Source organism: Sinocyclocheilus rhinocerous, unplaced genomic scaffold (genome assembly GCF_001515625.1).
Source record: "Sinocyclocheilus rhinocerous isolate Xijiao unplaced genomic scaffold, SAMN03320098_v1.1 scaffold1744, whole genome shotgun sequence".
NCBI classification, from domain to species: domain Eukaryota; kingdom Metazoa; phylum Chordata; class Actinopteri; order Cypriniformes; family Cyprinidae; genus Sinocyclocheilus; species Sinocyclocheilus rhinocerous.
This window is the reverse complement of record NW_015638946.1, coordinates 60701-73326: the sequence shown is the minus strand read 5'-3', so window position 1 is coordinate 73326 and position 12626 is coordinate 60701. Positions and strand designations below refer to the sequence as shown.

The window sequence follows — 12626 nt, the reverse complement described above, 5'->3', positions numbered from 1 at the left end:
GATGAAAGAGATGTGCAGCAGACCTCTTCTTTAATAATGTAAATATTTCAAGTGGGAAACAGTCCAACACTTTGAGTGCAGACCAGGCTCTAGCTTTAAAGATCATCTATACAGAACGTATGAGGTCTATTTTAGACTTGTGAAAAGTGGATATTCATTTCATGTTCTCTGGGGTAAATGTGGTATGGTACCCCCTTAGTCCCTAAAATTCCCTGGTGTGCTGCCCTTCCAAGCAGCCGTAACCACTCTGTGACAAGTGAAGCTCACCAACATGTCTGCATGTGATCAAATGAGACCCTTAATGAAAATTAAGCTAGAATACAGAACCTTCAAATGAAGTTATTAATTAAATTCTGTGTAATTAGAGTACTATAAACCTGTCAGAGACATTACATGTGTAGCCTACCAGTGTGTCCTGTACCACTGGTTCTTTTAATGAATCCAAAACATAGTGTGACCAGTGTAGTCTGATACCTGAACAAATTACTTTTATCAACCAGTTCTTTTTAGTGAGTAAAAAACATAAAGCACGACTAGTGTTGTCTGATTCCAGAACAAATGACTTTTACGAACTGGTTCTTTTTTGTGAATCAAAAACATTGAGCATGACCAGTGTATTCTGATTCCCAAGCAATTGACTATTTTGAGCTAGTTCCAAACCTGTAATCATTTCTTTCTTCTGCGGAACACAAAAGAAGATGTTTTGAAGTTTCAGTTCCCATTTCAAGTTTCAACTTCCATGTAATTTTTTTTTTGTCCATACAATGGATGCCAATGAGAACAAAAGTGTTTGGTTACCAATATTATTCAAAATATCTTGCATTACATTTCACAGTAGAGAGGAAGTCATACAAGTTTGTAATGACATGAGGGGAGTAAATGATGACAGCATTTTCTTTCTTTTTTAAAATTATAGACTATTGTATAATTAATGAAGGACAAATGTCGGTAGCTATGTATAGTTGTACGAAATACTGATGTGTGACTATACACATGTCTCCGTCCACTCCACATGTATCACCCACTAACGTTAGCCTATCATATGATCACACCATCATGCTGAGGGGACAATACAAATCCTGTATCACTTCCTGTCCTCCAATATTTACAATTAGTGTACAAGTCACGGTTTTACACAAAATGTGAAATGACAAGAAATGACAAAAACAATTGTGCTAAGGGAGTTCAATTCAAGGTACTTCTCTGATTAGGATATTAGCATTTCTGTCAGAACTCTCCTCTCTGTACCCCAACAGTCTTTGTGGAAAATCAACATGACAACCCACACCTCACTGTTTGTCATTACATCTGTCATTGTCGGACTCATCAGAGCTTTATATTCTACTCAGATAAGATGACAAACTATTCATGGCACATGAGGAAATATGAGATAAAGCAACCATGACAAAACAACAGGCAATAAAGGAACAAAACAACTCTATTTCCCACGTTTTTATTATGTAGATCAAAGACAAAGACAGACTGGAGAAGCCACATATCTCTGACACACACACCTTAGGTATAAAGAATATTTTTGCATTTCTTTCAGCTGTTTGACTCTGTACCCCAACAGTCTTTGTGGAAAATCAACATGACAACCCACACCTCACTGTTTGTCATTACATCTGTCATTGTCGGACTCATCAGAGCTTTATATTCTACTCAGATAAGATGACAACCTATTCATGGCACATGAGGAAATATGAGATAAAGCAACCATGACAAAACAACAGGCAATAAAGGAACAAAACAACTCTATTTCCCACGTTTTTATTATGTAGATCAAAGACAAAGACAGACTGGAGAAGCCGCATATCTCTGACACACACACTTTAGGTATAAAGAATATTTTTGCATTTCTTTCAGCTGTTTGAGTATTATGCCAATAAGCCTGATTTGACCAGGGTGTCTAATTTCATTTTCATGGCTAAAATCCTTAATATTTTTTCTAGTTCTGAAGCTTTTTGATTATTATTATTATTATTATTATTTTTTGGGTGTACAATAGTGCAACTTTAAAAAACAGCGATTAAAAACTAGAGTAAGAAAGCTGTAGCACACTGAAGGTAATCTGTTTACAACGTCTGTCTGCACACTACTGCTCTGTTTCTGAGTCACTGGCTAATTGTGTTGTCACTGTCAGCTGCATGTCCACTGCATGACTGTTCTTCTGTATCCAATGCAATGCCAGAAGTGCACCACATTCAGCATGATAGACAAGTTCATTGAGAGATACTAAAGAGAGTGAGTCAGTTAATTTGGTTGTCTCTCCTTAATGGAAGAAAATTGCTGTTGTGCAGAATTGTTTATCATGGTCTCCATTCTGCCAACCAGGGTTGTGTACCATTCAGAATTGAATTGAAAATGTTCCTGAATTTGAATTAAAGCATAAGTTGAGGAAGCAAACAGGATGTAAAGTTGCATTTAAAATTTAAACATATGGAGATACAGTTCAAATAAACTGAAATTCAAAGAAAGTCATGTAGCTGTATTTCTTTTAACTAGAAAAACAAAGTTTGTTTAGACTGGCCAAACAGGTTGTCTTTTACACTGTGGATGACAGAGCTACAGAGAGATGAAGACATCATGCTGATCAGCTCTGGTCTCATCAAAGCCAAACAGCCCCCACACAGGATCAACACCAAACCCTCACAGCACCTTCCACTGCCCACACCGCCATAAATGTCATATATTCCTCCGCTGACTACTGGGTCTCATCATCAGAAGATATCATAATATATTGCTTTATTTGAGCAATTAAAACTCCAGAACTGACAGTTTAGGATTGTAGACTAAAATAAATAAACACAATAACTGCTCAGTATTTGCTTATGGTATGAGTCTACAGAACAGAATCATTTCCTTGAGTGGATTAATGTCCTAAGCAGTCAAGGCCACTAAGCAAACAAACAAACAAACAAAATTAAACAATTTGTTGAAATTGGCTGAAAATATTTCTTTAACATTGTTAATACATTATAGGAAATGTGCACAGACAGTAGTATTTGCAAGAACTAAAAAATACATACAGTAGGCTGAACACAAGAATTTAACATAAGATTATTAACTATAAATATTAAATATTAATTTAATCTCATTACTGTATTTTTTCCCATGAGTTACTAGTGTTACTACTAGTGTTTCTTATTTAATTTAGCCTAATATTTATTGTAATTTATAGGATTATTATGCAATAATTCCAAGAGGTACTTTCCAGACATCTTCTCTATTCATTAAAATCTAAGTGAAATCATTCAATCATTCAACATATATTCTGCTAAAATATGTGAATTTAAATAGCCTACTTCTATATTCATATACCTGTACATGGAATAAATGTACCTTTCAAATGAATCTCTTTTACTGTAATTCTGCCTTGTCTGTCATTGGTTATTCAATTGTTCATCTAAACTGTCAAAACTCAATTTAAATAGACTAGCTGATTCAGTGTTTTTCATTAATATAAATTATATCAAAAGATTTATACATTATGTAATAGTTTACCCAGGGTAAACGTCTTGTCCCAGGTAGCGGGCCATCTTACCCCAGTAGGGGTAATGGCCTCTTTGAATAATTGTACATTTTGTGAGACTTGTTTCTATTGAATTTCCATTAATAATACATTGGCTGATGCACCATCAACCAGATTTATACATTATGTAATAGTTTACCCAGGGTAAACGTCTTGTCCCAGGTAGCGGGCCATCTTACCCCAAGTAGGGGTAATGGCCTCTTTGAATAATTGTACATTTTGTGAAACTTGTTTCTATTGAATTTCCATTAATAATACATTGGCTGATGCACCATCAACATTTAAATTCTAAAATTATTTCTAAATATTTTGCAATTTAACAGCAAATGCACATTGTCCTTGGGGGCATCTTCCCCAATGTTTTACATGATGTTAGACTTCCCTCTGGTGTTTGAAGGGTGGTTCTGCATGCTTCTTTACAACTGTGAAAGTGAAGTTTCTTGTTCACAGCCGAGAGATGCCAAAACGTTGCTACGTTTATTATTTTGTCAGTCATCGAGCGAGAACTCGTTTAACTAGTATTCACTTCCGCATTTAAACACTCCCGAAACTTTGCCTACAAGACAAGTGTAGGGGAAGCTCGGGGAGCACCACCCTCCTGATGTGACAGCAGAAGTTATACAGCTTTATTTTGGTTAAAAACAAGACTTTACATGACAAAAAGTACTTAGTAACAACACTCTTTGTAGCTTACTTGACATTAACTTTACGCAGTATGAGTGATAAGAAGCCTATAGCCTATTTCAAAACGTTTTAAAACTGAATCACATAGTTATGAATATTGAATCAATATTCACATTTTTGACACATTGTGCAAAACAGCAATCACTTACTGACGTGTCAACAAAGGGTCACAACACCCCTTGTCTTCTTCTATGTAACAACTTTAAACAAAGACTGGTTTATGTGTAACCGACTTGACGCGCCTCCTCTTTCACTTTCAGTTCGGACGATCATTACCATAAAGTGGCTAAACGGTCTGTAAGGACAGATAAGCATGTGTTTGTGGTGTTTTCATATTCTGGGGTATTTACCACAGTTACTTGATATCTAGTAAATTGACGTTTGTAATCGTGTATCTAGTAAATTGACGTTTGTAATCGTGTTTCGTTTGCGAAATATTTTCGAAAATTTCAAATGACACGCTTTTGTTCTGAAATGATACAGGTATGATCATGAATGAAAAATGTACCTTCATAGTGGGGGAGCAATGACGTTCAGGAGATATTTTAGTCCTTGTCTGGTAAGTGTTTCTTAAAATTACGTTCCCTGATGACTGCGGAGTATAGCCTATTTATCAAAAGTCATTTTGATAATGTGCCTTAACTACAAGTACAATCATCACGCCCGAATCTAGACGCAAGTTTAGCGGGAACTCAGTTAGACGGACCGCTTTCGGGAAAAATGAGGAAATGAATGCCCAAATGTAAATGTAGCTGTTTAGAGTACGCAGTGTATGGCATCTCTTTGATATCTAATAAATACCACAATATACATTTACAAAAGAAGTCGTGATGTTATTGGCCTTCACTATCTCATCCCTTTAGCAGGGTTCTGATTGTGGCTGTTGGCTTTGAGACAAGGCTGAGTACCACAATGACTGCTCACCAGTTGATCCTAAAACAACGAGCAGAGCTTCTGGCAGTCCTGTGTGGTGGAGGCAGTGCTGAACCTCTGGACTGTGTTCTGGACCTGCTCCTGGCTTGCGAGGTTCTTGTCTGGGAGGATTATCTAAGCATAGGAGTGGTGGAGAAACCTCTATTATCCAATGTCAGGCAACTATTAGATGTGGTGTATGATAAAGGAGAAGATGCATGCAGCCTTCTCTTGGCTGCGATGAACCAGGTCTTACCTGAGGAGCAGAAGGCTGGGCTGTGTTTTGGGAAAGAATGTGCTGTGCTGGGCAAGAACAGACCAGACACTGCAACTTTAACCTTACTGGCTGACAGGCCAGTGTTAGTGAGAAAGCTCAGAGATAATATTGACGGAGCACTGAATGCTTTACTGACAACTGGCTGCTTCACCATTAAAGATTGTGATGCGGTGCAACTACCTGTATACACACCCTCACAACAGGTAACTTGTTTGAATACTACTTTAATCCATAGTTTTTTTCTTTGTGTTATGAAATCCCTGAAATTTAGTGTGCCCCATGACTAACCGTGATGTAATTTTCCCCATGACTACTCCTTGGTACTGACTGTTGAATTGCTGAACAATTTTCAAACAATTGCCAAATGAAATGTGTCACATTGTGATATACTGTATATCTCATACATACTCTGAAAATGTAACTGTTTTCATCTAGTACTTATTAAGTGCAATTCAGTTTGGCATGTACATATTTCAAGCTTGTTAACAATGTTCTTGTTGGATTGTGGCAGGTTCGGAGGCTGTTAGACCAAGTGAGGTTTAAAGGGGAAACTGCTGCAAAGACCTTACTACAATATCTAGAGCAAACTGAGACAACCAGACCAAACCCTGAAGATAAAGAAAATCACCTTTCTGCCAGTATGAAACATTTTTCAGTTGTGTGGAAAGGGTATCTTTGCATGTCTTTGTCTTCGGTGTTACTCTCTGTCAACTGCACAAAGATGGACATAATTATGTTGCCACTCATAATTATGTCATCACTAAATTAAATATAAATAATTCTGAAATTAATAATATAATTAATACACTTTTAAAATCATTTTTACATTCCGTTATTTTCTTTATTTCTCATAGTTACATACTCAAAAACATAAATGTAAATGTACTGAATACAAACTATATATTTGTCAATACAATTTGTCTTTTACTTACATTGTTTCTCCAGATTGTCTGCTCTACCAGAAGAAGCTGCGAAGCTCAGTTGCTGCCCAGTCCCATTCCCTTAGCACCTATGGTGGGACAGGACGTTTCTCCTTGGATGACATTTACACTGACGGACTTCTTGAAGTGATGGATGGCTCTGGTGAAACTCTTACACTAGGGCTGGAGGATGTGGTGGGTCCCTTGGGGACTCTTAATGAAGATGCTGACACTGTTCTTGTGTCTGGGGAGGCAGGAAGTGGCAAAAGCACACTGCTTCAGCGACTGCACTTGCTCTGGGCAAGAGAAGCTTTGCTCACAAACACTTTCCTGCTGTTCCCTTTCAGTTGCCGCAAGTTGAACTCAGAGCACAGAGAACTGTCTTTGAAAGAGCTCCTCTTCCTGCATTGCTGCTGGCCTGATCGAGGTCAGGATGAGGTTTTCCAGTTCATCCTAGACCATCCTAATTTGGCCCTCTTTACCTTTGATGGGCTCGATGAGTTTAAACAGGGTTTCACAGATGAAGAACGCCACTGCTGCCCCACAAAGCAAGTGCCTATACCTATTTTGCTTTTCAATCTGTTGCAGGGTACGCTAATGAAGGGAGTTATGAAGGTGGCCACTAGCAGGCCACAGGCTGTAGGCCCATCGCTGAAGCACTATCTCCGCAAAGAAGTGCTCCTGAAGGGTTTTTCTCCTGGAGGGATTGACTGCTATGTTAAGAAGCATCACAGCGACCCTGCTATGGCTAAACGTGTCATAGAGTCCCTCCAGGCTAACACAGTGTTATTAAGCCTTTGCCACATCCCAGTCTTCTGCTGGATTGTGACCAAGTGCCACCAGGAGCTTCTAGGTGGTCAAGATGTTATTCCCCAGACGATCACCGATGTCTACCTCCTGGTCTTACAGCATTTCTTCCAGCGAAAGTCACCTCAGCCCCAAGGAGTCCTGGGAAAGGCCTGGTTGGAGGAACATTTGGACACAGTGTTAAAACTTGGACAGCTGGCTCTGGAAGGTCTTGAAGCCTCTTGTTATGTGTTCTCAGGATATGAGCTGCAAAGAAATGGGCTGACAGAACAGGATGTCAGCCTGGGTTTCCTCATTTACTGCAATGACCTATCTGTTACAGATTGTAAACACTATGAATTTCTGCACATCACCTTACAATGCTTCTTCGCTGCTCTTTATGTCGTTCTCAATCGTAACAGTGATCGCTCTACTGTCTCCAGACTCTTTCAGCCCCAGTACAGGCAGTTGTCAGGCCTGTCTCAAAGATGTCTGGGACACTGTATAGACAGTTCTGTAGAGGAGGTGGAATCCCATGTGACAGAGACACCAAACCTCCAGATTACAGCTCAGTTTGTGTCAGGACTTTTATCCCAGCGGCACCATAATCTCTTGCTGGAATGCTGTCCTATTGCTGTGCGGGAACGCAAGGTAAAGCAGGTAGTGAAGTCTTTGTCTAAAGGTATGCAGAGACATTTCAAGTCCATTCCTCGTCCTGTAGAAGGTGAAAAGAAGAGCATGCATGCCATGCCAAGTTTTGTTTGGCTAATTAAGTGTATCTATGAAATGCAAGACAACAGTATTGCTCAAGATACCATGGCTAAGTTGGACGTTGAGCACCTGAAGCTCACCTATTGTAACATTGGTCCTGTGGAATGTACTGCGCTGGGGTATGTGCTGAAGTACCTGCGGAATCCTGTTGGGCTCCAGTTGGACAACAATTCAGTGGGAGATGTGGGCGCGGAGCAGCTTCTTCCATGTCTACATATTTGTCACTCCCTTTAGTAAGATGAGAGGTTAACTCATTGTGGTTTTGTTTGAAAGGTTGTTTAAAGGAATAGTTCACCCAAAAATGTAAATGTCATCATCTACTTGTTTTCAATTACACAACCTCTTGTCATTCCAAACCTGTATGCATTTCTGTGGAACATGAAAGAAGATATTTTGAAAATGTCTATTTTTTTGTCCATTCAATGCAAGTCAATAAAGTACAATGCTGTTTGGAGCCCTAAAATAAAATTTTAAATATCTTACAGTATGTTCTGCAGAAGAAGGAGGTAATACAAGTTTGGAGTGATGTGCTGAAAAGTACATGGTGACAGTTTTTTCATTTATGGGTTTTTTTTTCTTTTTTTTTTTGCAAATTGATTTATAAGAATTTGAATCCTTCAGTTTAAGGAACAATAACATATCAGATGAAGGAATCCGGAAACTTCTGGAAAAGGGAATGAAGTGTGAAAGCTTCCAAAAAATAGCGTGAGAATATTGAACATCTTAAACTCTGCATTTTATGAATAACATATTTTATCGTTATAGTTAGAATAATCGACTTTCATTACAACCTCAATATTTCTGCAGGCTTTTCAACAACAACCTCACAGATGCTTGCACCCAACACTTTGCTTTGCTGTTAAAATCAAAGCAGAACTTCCTGTCTTTGAGGTGAGTGCTTATTTCAGGTCAGGTTATTATGTGCTTTTTCTGGCCTGTGGGATGCTGATGATTCTAATAACATTTTTCAGGTTGTACTGCACATGTAGAAACACATTTCTCATGCAAAATATATAATTGCTTTTTAGGCTTGGAAATAATAACATCACGTCGCAGGGAGCAGAGCAGCTGGCAGAAGGCCTAAGCTACAACCAGTCTTTGCAGTTTCTTGGGTGAGGTCAATAATGAGAGGAATTAATTTTTGTATTTCCAATACTATATTAACCTATATTAAATTGTATTTCCATTCTGACTTTTCATTTCCAGATTATGGGGTAATAAAATTGGGGACAGGGGAGCTGAGGCATTGGCAGCTGCGCTGAAAAATAGCACAACGCTAATATGGCTAAGGTAATCTTGGATAGCCCTATATTACCACAATTCTGCATTCCATATAGAAATATGAAAAAAAATCCTGTTTAGAATAAACTTTCAGCTAGTTTATTCTAAACAGTGAAAAAAGGTTGCCCAGTCAGATCAAAGAAAATTTTAGTGCTGAGCTACGCTATGCAGCATGTGTTCATTTTTGTGGGTAGTGATAATGTTGGTTTGTTTCAGTCTGGTGGATAATGGTGTGGGCAGTGCAGGTGCATGCGCTCTGGCTAAACTCATCAGTCAGAGCAAAACTATGGAGCAATTGTGGTGAGTAATCCACTTTGTTCCTTTTTTATATTTATTTATTTATTAATTTAGAGATTTACATGCCTGTATATGCCTGAGATTTACATGCCCTCTCTCTCTTTCACTTAGGCTAAACAAAAACTGTATCAGCAGAGAGGGGGTTGAGTGTCTAATAGAGGCACTGAAAATGAACTCTAGTGTTAAGGAAGTCTGGTAAGGAAATTCTTTAGCATTTTAGCTGACTTTGTGTGCTTGTTTTTACTCAATAAATTCATTCATTTCACTCAAGCATTCATTGAGTCAAAAGTCGAATCAGACAAAAATGTGTTTTCTCTAAGAGTGGTATTGTATGTTGGTTTTACATACCCAGTTCAAACCCTCTTAAGTTATAATAATATTTATAAATCTGTCTGCCCAACTAAAGTCACAATCTCATATTTTTTTTCTCATCATTGTATAAAAAGGTGAACACAATAAAAGCACAATAGCATACATTCAGTCAAGACTCAACAGGAGTGTTAACAGACAAGTTAAACTGTGTACTCAGGTTGTCACATGTGGAAGATATACATTTGCATAATATTTATTCATTACAATATTTCTGGCCAAATCAATAGTTAAACATTTTGAAATTTGTGTATGTATTTTGCTGTTTAATGAATTATTCGTAGTTGTTTAACGATTAAAATTTTGCTGAAAGGACTACAGTTCAACAGGCTTAAGGGGAAGTCGTGGCCTAATGGTTAGAGAGTCGGACTCGTAACCCAAAGGTTGCGGGTTCGAGTCTCGTACTGGCAGGGATTGTAGGTGGAGGGAGTGAATGTACAGCGCTCTCTTCCACCTTCAATACCACGACTGAGGTACCCTTGAGCAAGGCACCAAACCCCCAACTGCTCCCCGGGCGCCGCAGCATAAATGGCTGCCCACTGCTCCGGGTGTGTGTTCACGGTGTGTGTTCACTGCTGTGTGTGTGTGCACTTAGGATGGGTTAAATGCAGAGCACTAATTCCGAGTATGGGTAACCATACTTGGCCACATGTCACGTCACTTAACAGGCAACACTGTGTTTAACAGCGGGTTCCATTGTGACATGCTGAAAGTTGACATTCATTCCCCATTCAGTTTCAATAGAAATTAAACGCTTTATTACATTAATACCCATGCCCGATGAATGGTTTGTGTTGTGAATAATGCCCTTAATACAAAGGCTTTTTGCTTTGTGCTCTTAAAGGCTGAGAGGAAATAATCTGAGCCCAGAGGAAGAGGAGGAGCTGAGCAAGCAAGAAAGCAGATTGACCTTCTGAGAGCAAGATGGCTCTGTAATGCCTGCCATCAAACTCCCAAATCCAAAGCTCATCATTTTACAAAAAAAAAAAAAAAAAAACTGGACCTAACTGAGGCAGACACATGCAGGAATCCATGGCTTAGCTAGTCAAAAATGGCTGTCTTGTAGCTACATGCTTATATGGAGTTGAGGTATAGCTTAAAAGCTAAATATCCACGGTACACTCTAAAAAATGCTGGGTTGTTTCAACCCAACTATGGGTCAAATATGGACTAACCCAACCGTTGGGTTAAATTTTTACATTAAATTTTTTACCCAAAAGTTGGGTTAGTCCATATTTGACCCAAAGTTGGGTTGAAACAACCCAGCATTTTTTAGAGTGTACCAATCAGGGCAGCGTTTCCCAAAAGCATCATAAGCCTAAGTTGATCATAGATCCATTGGTGGCAATGGGTCTGCGATGTACTTAGGCTTACGGTGCTTTTGGGAAACGCAGCCCAGAACATCACATGGGGCTGGACAATGACTGTCTAAAATCCTGTGTTAGCATTGTGTCTTGAATCTGTCTTATGTTGCTCCATTGAGATAAAAGTACTGCAAAAGTTTCTTTGTAGAAGAAAACCTCACAAAATTAATAAGTAACATTCAAACTGTCAAGCCATGGTACACAAACTGAACTTCTAAAAGTGGGACAAGTAGCACACAAGATTTATCTGGCACTATCCATTGCACTCATTCTCAGTTTACATTTATTGTACATAGTTGTTTTTATGTGAGTTTTTTTTCGTATTGTATATTCATAATCTATTTAAGGTCTGTTACTTGCACCATTTCTTATGATGGTTTTGAATCCCTTTGCTTTAATTTCAAATTCTATGACTTATATTGAGCTGCATACTATCCATAGATGTATTTGTTTTCACACAAAATTCATTAAACATTTGTTTACTGATACAGGAGCTTCCATCTAGAATCTATGTAAAACATGCTGTAAAAAGTACAAAATGAATAATAAAAAATGGTTACATTTTAATTAAATATGCATTTATATTTGCCTTGTGTATTTAAACCTAAATGCTTGGAAGAACTGAAAGTAAACTGTAAACTTTAATGTACAACTTGTCACATTGACAGTTCCTTAAAGGGGTCCTATTATGCTTTTTCACTTTTTCAACTTTAGTTAGTCTGTAATGTTGCTGTTTGAGCATAAAAAGATCTGCAACATGCTAGCTTTCCCAAGGGACGAACTTGGAGTGGTTACAATCATCCGGGTTTAAATTGCGCTCTAATTAATTAGATTTTTCACACAAAATTTACACTGAAGCTTGCAGGCGGCTATGGTAAGGGGCACACTTCAAAAGGAGATATTTTATTTAACAGAAATCACTTTTCGAAAACTACAACGAATGACTCGTTTGGACTACAACGCATATTTTCGATATATATCACAAATATCGAAGAAAGGGAGGAGACCTGGTTGAGCTGCACTAGAGAAGGCAACAAGTGTTATCACTATGTCGGAGACACGCTAGCCTTCCCAAGGCAGACGAACTTGGAGTGGTTACAATCATCCGGGTTTAAATTGCGCTCAAATTAATTAGATTTTTCACACAAAATTTACACTGAAGCTTGCAGGCGGCTATGGTAAGGGGAATGACATTTCCCGACAAGGCGCCGAGTGCTGCCAATCACAACACACACTGGCCCAGCTAACCAATCACAGCACATTTCGTATTTCAGAAGGCGGTCCTTCATTTGATACAGGAGCTATTCGAGCCGTTCATGCCAGACTGGGGAGAGAGGTGTTGTAATAATGTAAAATATGTGAAAAATAATGTGTTTTTCAAGCAACCTAGTATGAGAGCCTGTTCTAGTACACCCCCAAAACAAAATCAAGAC

General features: G+C 38.5%; 1 protein-coding gene across 3 annotated transcripts; it reads left to right on the top strand.

Annotated features, from left to right (window-relative positions):
- Positions 1 to 4482: 4482 nt before the first annotated feature.
- LOC107750230 (nucleotide-binding oligomerization domain-containing protein 2-like) lies at positions 4483 to 10961 on the top strand. Of its 3 annotated transcripts, none has more exons than XM_016565514.1 (12): positions 4483 to 4558; positions 4700 to 4775; positions 5083 to 5608; positions 5917 to 6043; positions 6351 to 8115; positions 8504 to 8587; positions 8690 to 8773; positions 8911 to 8994; positions 9089 to 9172; positions 9380 to 9463; positions 9572 to 9655; positions 10674 to 10961. In XM_016565514.1, exons 3-12 carry the CDS (start codon positions 5129 to 5131, stop codon positions 10744 to 10746), a joined length of 2949 nt encoding a protein of 982 aa, XP_016421000.1. In that variant the 5' UTR covers positions 4483 to 4558; positions 4700 to 4775; positions 5083 to 5128; the 3' UTR covers positions 10747 to 10961. The 3 variants fall into 3 exon arrangements, with proteins under 3 accessions (XP_016421000.1, XP_016421001.1, XP_016421002.1); XM_016565515.1 differs by having other exon boundaries at positions 5080 to 5608; XM_016565516.1 differs by lacking the exon at positions 9572 to 9655.
- The last annotated feature ends 1665 nt before the right edge of the window (positions 10962 to 12626 follow it).

What these genes read in the sequence shown, in the direction of transcription:
- LOC107750230 (XM_016565514.1), top strand. Translation starts at nt 5,129, where the DNA reads ATGACTGCTCACCAGTTGATCCTAAAACAACGAGCAGAGCTTCTGGCA. An exon ending in TATACACACCCTCACAACAG is followed by an intron (nt 5,609 to 5,916) that starts GTAACTTGTTTG and finishes GGATTGTGGCAG; the next exon opens with GTTCGGAGGCTGTTAGACCA. An exon ending in CATATTTGTCACTCCCTTTA is followed by an intron (nt 8,116 to 8,503) that starts GTAAGATGAGAG and finishes TGAATCCTTCAG; the next exon opens with TTTAAGGAACAATAACATAT.